Genomic DNA, 11,155 nt, shown 5'->3' on the forward strand with positions numbered 1-11,155 from the left:
TGGGCTTGCAACTTCTTTTTTTTTTCAACTGTAAATATATCTCGGGCGAATTTTATAACCTAGTTTTTTTATATAATTTTTATGTATCCATCCTATCCATAGATAGGATCATAGGGTCCATCAAATGAATTACGTTTACGTACTTACAATTTCTAATTGCAAAGATTCTAGGGATAATATTGATTTTGTGCCATCGTCACCTTTTGTTTTCTTTTACTAGATTTTGCTTTAAAATTTTACCATAAAGTTTGGCTGCCACAAAGTTTAATCTCTATAAAGACCATCTAACATTACCTATAACATTCTTTCATGTCTTTCATTATTATTATTATTTTATTGCCACAGAACCTCGGTTAGTTATGTAAACATAAAATTTTATTTCATAAAATATTTTTTAATCGAAATTTCGCCTAGTTTGAAGGATTTAAGGCAATCCTAAATTATAAATTTATATATAAAAGAAAAGCTTTTACAATAATACCCGCTTGCCAGGAAACCAATCTTGCCCTCTTGCCCTCTAGTACTTGACTTTTAAATAATTCACCCCATCAAACCCAAAGTCTGTTAATACGTAAAACCCTTTTTAATTCCGTGGATAAATCGAACGATTAAATCGGAATCATCTTTAAGATTGGATACCCTGTTTCATATGCTCAAAAATTTCATACTTGCGCATAACGTTCTACTTATGTGGGGGTAGGCATTTTTTGACTGCCCCTCCCCTCTCCAGACCTTGAGACAAATTTAAGGCTGCATCAATGGTGAAAAGACATCATGTTGTGACTTGTCTTTCTCTATTTTTTTTGTACTTTTTCAGCTTTTATATAGTTCTTTGTTCTAGCTGCAACCCAGCAAGCCCTCTATTAAATAATAGCCATTATCTGTTCGCTCATTTGTTTTAGGATTTGCTGAGAGATCGCCCGATGAAACTGAACAAATTGCTGCTTAACCTTAATTGGAGGTGAAAGCTAGCTATAGTAATACCCTGGGAGATACAGAGCTTTTTTTAAGTAAACATGGGATGTAAAAATAAACCATAGGATGCTTAAATGAAATAAAATATCATTCTTATATGATTTTGTGTTTTTTGGATAAATAGATCCAAGTTTCGGGGAAGAGTTTAGCAGAGGAGTCTTCAAATGGGGTAGGGGGGGGGGGATTTTGGAAGTTTGTTAGGGGTCTGAACCGGACCAATATATATTTTTTATCCCCTGGTTCACTTATATCCTGATTTATATGATAGGTTATCTGTGCATGTAGTAAAGTTCGTGATATATCTTTAAAGCAAGGGTTAAAAACCCTTTCCCCCTTCCCTGAATTCCTGGACAGAGCCTTGCGGGTGGAATATAATGGTGAATTTATTCTTTTTTGTTCAAAGTTTTTGCTGTATAAATGAATTTGAACTTTAAAAAAGTTATAGCGTAGGCTAAAGATGCACATTAGCTCAGGAATTTGGTCACAACGGCTGATTTGATGTGAACGATTGTGCCGTTCTTATGCATCATTGTTTGTGAACCGTTTTTCTTCAGAAGAAGAAACGCGGTTGTGTGGACTCAAGGATACTAAAAAAAAGTGAAAAAGTTATAGAAGTGAGATCTTTCGTGATTTAACATGGGAAGATAGGGGTTAAACAATTAGCGCTACTTACTGTTTAGTGGCTGGCTACTTTATTAAAAGATAGAAAAATTCAATGAAAATTGGATATTTGATATTGATATCCAACTATGCAATAGGGTTGAAGCTGATTTTTTGTAAGGGATAACTTATCTGTATCTTTTATTTTCAAGACTTATTTTCAGTGAAAATCCAGTCTGCACAAAGTAGGCTCTAAGATCTTGACAGGTAAAGTTTGCTAGTTGAGTTTAAGCTGGCAGGTCTATTGAGGGCAGATTCTGCTTTCTTTATCCTCACCGGTATTTTAAAGTACCTAAAAAGACAATTATGGAGCAATTTTTGAACAAACGGAGTTGCCAAATGCTATATGTCTTTAGTGATTTTTGCTTTTGACACAATCACCAGTTTTCAATTTTGTAAGTTTCTCATACACTTCAGGGACACCCGTAAAAAAAAAAAAAAATAAAAAGGAAAATACAGACTTCGAGACACGAAAAAAGAAGTTGCGATTAATCTGCGTATAATTTATGTATTTTGTTTTAGAATTTTAATCGGTATTTAAATCTAAAAAGGCCGTATAGTATGTGAATTCTCCTTTTTTTTGTACTTATGTGAGCACTTTTCTCCCTGTCCGAGATTCCTCCCTCCCCGTGTTAAATTTTATAAGTAGGGAATGCATTAAGGGGATATAGTTCATAACAAAAAAATTAGTTCATAGGTTTAAAAAGAATGAGTATAAGGGTTTTACGCTTGTTGACTTATGCGTTCAAAAAGTTTATCTGGCTACCATATTTTTACTCGGTGCTGAACCTTCGACTACCATTAATAGGGCCAAAACTTTTTTTAATACCTTAGATACACACTAGTCAGGGTCGAGGCACCCAAATTTTATTTTTTAGGTTGTATTTTTTTTTAACGAGGGCTTTGACCTTTATTCCCAGTGTGCAGGTATAAAGTTGGGCCAACATCGCTGTCCTTGCATTTTCTACCTTCACATCAGTAATGATCAAATATTATGAAAAATGTACCGTCATGATAAACTCATGATTTCCGACAGTCTCGCTGACCCCAGTGGCAGTTGAAACCAACTGACGGCATATTTTTTATTTCATTTTTTATTATTCTCATTATGTTTATAAATATGGCTGTGTTTGGAAGTGCACCTTTGTTTGTGTGTATATGCTGTAGAGCCAAAATTAATAAATAAAGGGGGACTATGATCTATAGACCCAAAAATAATGAATTTATTTGGCTAAATGAATTAAAGTTTGGGAATTTTTTTCATTATAATCCAAATGAATGATAGTTCATTATAATTCATAGTAATGATATGTTATTCCATAGATGTAATTATATCCATCAATCAAGGCTTGATTATTGTTTAATGCATGTGTTCACGCTCGTAACTGCATTTGGTTGTTATGTTTCCCGTATTTACTGTGCTTCTTGGCTATGTACAATGCATGTTTTTAACGCCTTGTCTCTTTTTTGTGTTGCAGATGGAATTTTATCTCCTTCTGAAAGCGATTCGACAAGTTTGAGTGAGTACTTTATGTTTCTTTCAAGTCAGAGATTATGCTCCATAATTATCCTTTAGAAAATTCAGTAATTCTCGTAAGTGCTTGGTAACAAAAACAACTAGCATTTGTAACAAAAATCTAATATTCATAACTTTCGACGGTAGATCCTTACAAACCCTTCGCCTGATTCAGAAACGATTTGAAACAGGAATTATGTGGATCGCTGGTATTCGCTTTACACATTTTCCATGAAAAATCTCCTGTATGATACCACTTAGAAAGTTCTTACAGTTTTTCTGCCTCACCTGGCATCTGAAAATCAGATGCTACTTGGGAATATTTTTAACTGTAAGCTCTCCAGTCACACGGTGGCTGAACCGAGTCACACCACTGACACCCAGCCTAAGCCAAAGAATTTACGGTACTCCTATATTAAACGTACTCTTTTATATACTGCTAGTTTACTTACTTACTTTACTTTCGGCGGGAACCAGACGATGAACTGTCCTGTCCGGCACCAAAGGATCTTGGGATGACTTCCGACGACCACTTGGACCTGTCGGCTGCAGCTTCTCCGGCGATCTTCAGCCAGTCTTTGTCCCATCTCCGACCGTGTCTCCTGAATCCTCCCCACGGTTCCAGGTCCTCCTTGAATTTTTACCACAGGTTCTTCTTTTGTCCCCCTGGTTTATGTTTCCAGGAGGGGGCTGGTTCGCAGACAAGGACGTCTCGACATATCGTGCCTTCGGGACGGCGCAATCTGTGGCCGAGGAGCTTCAGGCGACGTCTTTAATGATAAGCGATAGCTCTTCTGATTGGCCACAGCGACTCCTTACTTCACTATTAGAAATCCTGTCCCATCTCTTAATGCAGAGGATGTAACGAAGTCAGCGGTGGTCGAACAAGTCCATAGTTCTCGCGTCTTCAGTCTTGATCGGTCATGTCTCGCAAGCATACTGTAGTACTGCTCGAACAGTTGCACCATAGGTTCTGACTTTTGTTTTGGTTGATATCTCCCGACTGGTCCATAATGCTTTTTTCAGACTAGTAAAGACTCCCCAGGCTTTTGCTATGCGGGCCGAGATGTCCCTTCAGCTCTGCCATTTGGTGTTATGATAGAGCCAAGATACTTGAATTCCTCAACGTTTTCTATTGGCTCACCGTCGAGGGTAACTTGGCAAGGAGCAGGTTGGTTGAGAGTCAATACTATAGTCTTTGCGCCGCTGATGGCCAGTCCGATGCGCTTTGAGACCTCATAGGTATCGTCGATCAAGCCTTGTAAGCTGTCGGCGGTAGTTTCCAGCTCAGCAACGTCATCTGCGAAGTCCAGATCTGCCACGGGCTGGAGGAAACCAGCTATTTGTCCGAAGACTATTCCGCTGTGGTTTCTCATTGCATTATACATGATGTAGTCTATCGCGTAGTTGAATAATATAGGCGAAAGGGAGCATCCCTGCTTTACTCCAAACTCCACTGGAAACTTAGGGGTGTCATTGCCGGAAACACGGACGCAAGTCTCAGTGTCCTTATACGCACTTCGGAGTATCTCAATGAGCTCCTATGGCGCACCGTCTTCAGCCATAATTCTCCATAGCTCCTGATGAGAGAGTCGGAGGCAGCTGCAAAGTCAATAAAGGTGATGAGAAGGGGTAGATGAAACCTGCTGTGCTGCTGAAGGATGAGGCGAATCGTCAATATCTGTTCTGGACAGCCTCTGCCTGGTCTGAAGCCTGCTTGTTCAGGACGGGTTAACTTGTCACGTACGTCTTTGAATCGATTCAAAAGAATGACGCTGAAGATCTTCATGACATGGTCCATCAGGGAGATACCCCTATAGTTTCCGCAAATGGCCTTGTCTCCTTTTTTACATAGCGGAATGAGGACTTATACTTTCCAGTCTTTTGGAAAGGTCTTTGTCGTCCATACCCGGACAAACAGGTCAGTTAGGCGGCATAGTAGAGTTGGCGAGGATTTGAACATTTCAGAAGGGATCCCATCCTCTCCTGGAGGTTTATTGTTTTTCATGCACTTCAGCGCTTTTTGTACGTCCGCAACACTTGGCGGATCGAGGTTTATTGCATAGGGCTCTCTAGCAGCACTCGAGAAGGCAGGTAGATCGCACGGGGGTTTGACAGGGTTCAGTAGCTCAGAAAAATGCTATCGCCAGCGTTCCATGCGTCCTTCTTCTGTTCGGATGAGTTCTCCGGACTTATCTTTCAGTGTGTCAATCGTTACAGGAGCTTTTCCTGTCGCTTCTTTCAGGAGTTTGAACATTTTCCTGCTGTTGTGGCTTCTGGACGCTTGTTCCAACTCATTCGCCATATCTGACCAGTACTGTTCTCTGTCCCGTTTCAGTGACTGTTTAACTGCTTTGCGGGCTACTTTTAAGGGTTCTTTTGTACCTCCCACGAGGGGTCGCTTCTTCTCAACTAGTTCTATGGTGTGGTCAGAGATCCAGGCTCGCTGTTTTCGTTTTGTTTGGCTAAGCACCTCCCCCGCTACGTCCTGTGTCGCAATTTTCATCTGCACCCATTCTTCATCGACGAGTGAGAGACGATTCAAGGCTTGGAACCGGTCGCTTAGCTTTAACTCGAAGTCGGCTTTGATTTCCGGGCATCTTAGTTTCGAAACATCGAAGCGCTTCCCTGCCTTCTGTCGCTTCTGTCTACTAAGGCGGTGACGGACTTTGAAAGTGAGGAGACAGTGGTCGGATCCATTTAAAGATCCTGTGTCTGCTCGTTTGTATACCCAGGCATCTTTCAGGAGCTTCTCCATCTTCTGCTGACTAAGATGTGGTCGATCTGGGCTGTTGTTACGCCGTCGTTCGAACGCCATGTAACGAGGTGGAGTCTCTTGTGCTCAAAGAGAGTGTTTGTGACGCATACGTTGTTGTATCTGGCTAGCTGTAAGAGCCTTTCTCCATTGATGCATCTGTCACCAACGGTGTGGAGGCCAATAACTGCTGCTGTGTCGGGGTCTACTCTGCCAAGCCGGGCGTTCCTGTCTCCAGCTACAAAGAGCATGTCACGCCTTAGTGTCTTGTCGATGATTCTTTGTAGGTCATAATAAAAGGCATCTTTGACCGCGTCACTGCTATCCCTTATCGGAGCGTACACAGCGATTATGGTTATATGGCTGATGTGGCCTCTCAGTCTGATCATGGCAATCCTTGGTGACACTGGCTCCCAAGAGGTAACGTATGGTGCAGTAGGATCGTCTATTAGGAACCCAACTCCTTGTTGGCAGGAACCATCCTTGGGACCCGAATTGTAGAACTGGAATGAGTCAGATTCGGAAACGGTCAACTTTTTAGACAGAACATCATTCAGTCTCGTTTCTGACAGACAACAAACTTTGATTTTATACTTCTGCAGCTTCCTTGCAAGGAGCAGTTGTGTAGATTCCAACTTGCAGCTGCGAACATTCCACGCGCCAATAGTCAGATGTTTTCTTGATCGTGCGGCTTGCATACTTGTCAGGCCAGGCACCACCCTGACCTGGTCCGCGTCGGCTACCGCGAACGCCGTAAAAGTAGTTTTTCTCTGCATTTGATCTTCAATATCCATTGGTGTTTCATGGGAATTGACTTGACCAAAGGCTCCCCAGACCCTTGGCGCCCCGTTGCGTTAGCCATTCTATTTGTCGGGCTAGGCTATTAATAGAATGTTACACCACTCCACCGCTGTGAGGTGCTACTTAGGGCTCTCCTCCCGGCTCGCTAGGGACGGGGGCGTGAATCCTCGCTCCGAGGCCCCAACCATAGCTTGGGAGCACTCGAGCTTATCAGGCCCTGATTCCCACCTAGGAGGTCGGGAGGTTGGAGTACTGCTAGTTTGGTTAATGCTAATGAAATAAAATAAAATAGGATGAATATATAATAGTTTAAAAACAAATTTGGGCCATATATTTGCACATTATATAATAGTCTAGAAACAAATTTGGGCTATATATTTGCATATTGGGGGGGGGGGCAACCCATACCATATACGTAATGGTGTGTCCATTTTGACACTCTTGTCTTCGGCAATAACCCCTTATCCTGTAAAAATTCAACTGCCTCTATTTCTGTCTTTGGCAAATCCCAAATTATTTTATCATTCATTTTAGATCACCCGTTTCAGTCAATTCCACTCTAGCAACTGTTTTATGATCGGGTATCTCTCCCGTATATGTCCCGGTAACTGTCGCGTCTCCAGTTTAACATATATAGAGGAGTACGTTTAACATAGGAGTACCGAATTTACTAAACCAAGACTTGAACCCTCGTCCTAAAGGATATAGGATTGCAAATTCAGCCTGCCATCCACTCGCCTCCAATTTCGGACTTTTCAAAACTTTCAGTCCAAATTTGGACTGAAAATTTAGCCTACACTTTTCGGAGAAAATTTTTTAAAGAGCAGAAGTATTTATTTTGGCCAAGAATCATACAGACTCCGTGGGTTTATCTATTTTCTTCCTAAATACCTGTAAGAATGAACCGGTGACAGTAATCTGTTGATGTAGCCTGACTCAAATTGATGAAGGCCCATTTGCAATGAAGTTTTACCAGCATTATCGTTTAAAAACCAGCACCGATGCTAGGGACCCAATTTGAGGGTTTATATGTTACTTTGAAATTAGCCATTGATGTAATTTTCTTTATCAATTTCTAAGCTGGTGGAAAATTACAGTTTTTTGTATTAAAAAAAAAAAAAAAAAAAAAAAAAAAAAAAAAATTGGTCACTTTAACTAATTTTGAATCAGTCAAACTTTGGTTTCAGCTAGACATAGTTTGGGTCCTAGTTAAACCTCTAAAAAAACTTGATGGTAGCGATGCTAGCGACCAAATTAGAGGGTTTATTTGTTACTTCAAAATTAGCCTTTTGATATAATTTTATTTATTTATATCTAAGAGGGTGGAAAATCACGGTTTTCTGGAAAATATTTAAATTGGTCACTTTTAACTAAGAAGCAGTTTAAATCAGCAAAACTTTTATTTCAGCTAGACAGGGTTTCGGGTCCTAGTTAAATTCTATTGGGAACCGGTTTGAGCTGATTCGAAAAACGTACACTGGTTGAACCTTAGTATTAGTAAAATAACATTTTGAATGGGCATGGAAACTTGTGGTTGTGCCAGAAAGTAGGTAGGATAACGTATCAAAAAGCCTTCATCGATCAATCGCTAACACGGCGCAACAGTGTCCCAGTAGATGTATTTGTAGTCGCTTTAACTGCTTTAAAAGATAAAAAAAAAAGATAGCCAAGAAAAGCGGCAGGTCATCTTACCGCTGTTGCAACGAATTTTGCGGAAGGTTATTCTTTACGATAATTTTTTTTTTTTTTTTTTTTTTTTTTTACAATAATACTAGACATTCTATCGAAATCACCTTGATTGTACCATTGTAAGCCAAGACTGTTCAGTAAAAACGTATAAAAATAGATCGTCTTTATCGCTATTGTAACGAATCTTGTGAGAAGTTTTGCTTCAAAATAATATTTTTCTTTACAATAATGCCTTGATAATGCACCGAGGGTACCTTGATTGTACCACCGTTTGCCTAGCCAATGCAGTAAACATGGTACTGTCGAATTACCTAACAGCGGAAATATCCGCACTAAATACTTGAAGAACACTTTTGTGAGATCTTATACCTCCATTTGGAGTGGTTTCCCAAGGCATATTACTCCTGGAAACCCGTCTACTGTTTCCTTTAGGAGAGAATTCAACGAATACAACTCTTGGATGAGAACCTAGGTAAATGGTTGACTGTGACATATCAGACGCATACCCTACGTTTCAGTATACCCTGAGTGGCAAAATTGAAACTTCTTAGCGGTCGTGAGACCCAAATTAGATAAGGAAAATAGATTTGGTCAGCCGATTAAACCCTAATGTTAAGATGGTGGAACATACAGCTCAGATTGACAGAGAAAGCCCCACAGCAGCTTTTGACACCCACCCTTTTTGCGGGTTTGTTTGATTTCTCACTTCAAAATAAGCAAACAAAATATAAATGCGTATGTATGCATTTTAATGCAAAAGTCAATATTTATCTGCTTCCATCAGAGTCTTTCTGATAATAAACACTACCTTTGAGTTAGGTCGTGTCCATAGAAATGACCAAACGATGAATAACTGGTAAATTGATAGGATTTATTGGAAAACTAGCCATTGCAGTTTCAAATACAATGTTGATACAGACGAGTATAGTATTATCAATCAATGTGATTTAAGGTATAGAATTCTTCTCGGATTTAAACAAAAACTTATGAAACAAGTATTTTAGTGATGCCTATAAGGATTCCCGCAGTATTTCCAGGATTCAACATAGTTTATAAAACTACAAAAATTTGTCTCTTACCCACGGCCGTATCCAGGATTTTTTTTCGGGGGGGGAGGCTTGTGACCTTTCGATTTGTCGTTCAGATTAAGAAGGAAGATTATCGAGTGTTTAAGAAACCCAGATATCTGTTAGTGATTATAAAGGTGGTAGGTCTAGTGATTATATAGGCGGTAGGATATATGAGCGTAAAAATTGGGGTCTCTCCTTAAGCATCAGATTAAAAAACAAATTACTGAAGATGCTTTAATGCCTCGACGTTGGTACAGGAAGAGCAATTTTCTCGTCCATAATTTTTCCTATTGTTTTCCAAGCAACAGCGAGGTGCTCTTTTAAATATTTAGTCATTCGTACAAGTTTGTACGTATGTACAAACTTGTAGAAAGTTTTTGCTTATTTCAGCTGACCGAGGTTTGTAGCTCGCTAATGGCTTATTATCTAGTAATTTTTTTTTTATAAGTTATTGTTTATGATTAAAAGTTCGATCTAAGTTCAGTAAAACTAAATTCTTCCTATCTTTTTATTGCTTCCATTCATTATAACAGTTTAAAGCTTGACCGAATTAAAATGAGTCCAAGAGCTAAAGTCATAGAACAGATTAAATCTCAAAATTTTCTTTATTGTTATGAGATGGTATGACCGTTCCAGTTTTATATTGTTTTTTAGACAGATTTTGCTGATTTTTCTTATGCTAAGGCGTCAAATGGCGTTTATTCGTTGTACTAGCAATTTTTGATAATTATCAATTTTTGAGTTGGCTTGGACACATTCTGCGGATAAAGGGTGACAGTTTGCCAAAGATCGTCCTTGTCAGCTATCCATCTAGGGCCAAACGAATAGCAGGTCGTCCCCGTAAGGGGTGGGATGATGCCGCAAGGAAAGATTTAAGGGAAATGTAAACTTCTTGAGAGGGTTTAAAGAAGGACGGGGGAGGAGCGTACGAAGCTGTGTTGGCCTCAGGAGGCTTGGTACTGCAGTGAATTGTGAGCAGTAGTAGCAGTAGCATCCTTTCTCTTGAAGTTTATCTTTGGTCTACACATGTATTGCATTTTTTTTTTTTTTTTACAGAAGAAGAATGTGCTCTTTCTTACTAAGCAGTTGAACAAACATAAGCTCCTTATACCCGACCGATTATTGTCCTAGGTCCTTTAAAGGACAGAATCAATGATGATCTCATCTCAGAATCACCTGAAAAATTTGGCAGCTGTGTACCTCGTAAGTTTTTCTAGTTTTTAGCTATATTCTCTTCTTTCTCCTTACCTTGTTTCTGACTCCTTTTTTAAGTGTTTTTATATTTATGTTCAGGGAGTATAGCTAACTTACAAGAGTGGGAACGGGCGCTAGTGTCAACAGAATAAAAAGACCTTCACTGCAATCTAGCGTTTGGTGACCCTTGGCTTTTTCTTTTAACTGTAATAATAAGAATAATTAATTTATTTCGTGTGGTTGGTAGAATAAGTGTAGTGGTAAGTGTCTGATATCAGTTCCTGACAGAGAAACGATTACAAAGCTTGTAAAATGCCAAGTTGAGCCAAACGCTTGATGGCGCTGATGATTTTTTTTGCCAGTTTCCACTTATCGTTCCACTTTTCATAAAGTGAATGTTTGTTTAAAAATCATTTAGTATTTCTTACTCACTAACCATAGTGGGCAGTACTGTCTCTACTTCACAGGAAATAGTGGAGACCTTTCAAGACCGGG

The 11,155-nt window shown here is 39.5% G+C and overlaps 1 protein-coding gene across 1 annotated transcript in view; it reads left to right on the top strand.

Moving 5' to 3' along the window:
* dlg1 (MAGUK family member discs large 1) overlaps window positions 1–11,155 on the top strand; it is a 45,484-nt gene that overhangs the window by 21,577 nt on the left and 12,752 nt on the right. The window contains 2 exon segments of the mRNA XM_089104182.1: window positions 3,114–3,155; window positions 10,523–10,669. Of these exon segments, the coding sequence (XP_088960308.1) occupies window positions 3,114–3,155; window positions 10,523–10,669 (189 nt within the window).

The sequence above is a fragment of the Artemia sp. Qi Xiang Cuo genome, chromosome 18 (assembly GCF_049724085.1).
Source record: "Artemia sp. Qi Xiang Cuo chromosome 18, ASM4972408v1, whole genome shotgun sequence".
In the NCBI taxonomy this organism is placed as follows: Eukaryota; Metazoa; Arthropoda; class Branchiopoda; order Anostraca; family Artemiidae; genus Artemia; species Artemia sp. Qi Xiang Cuo.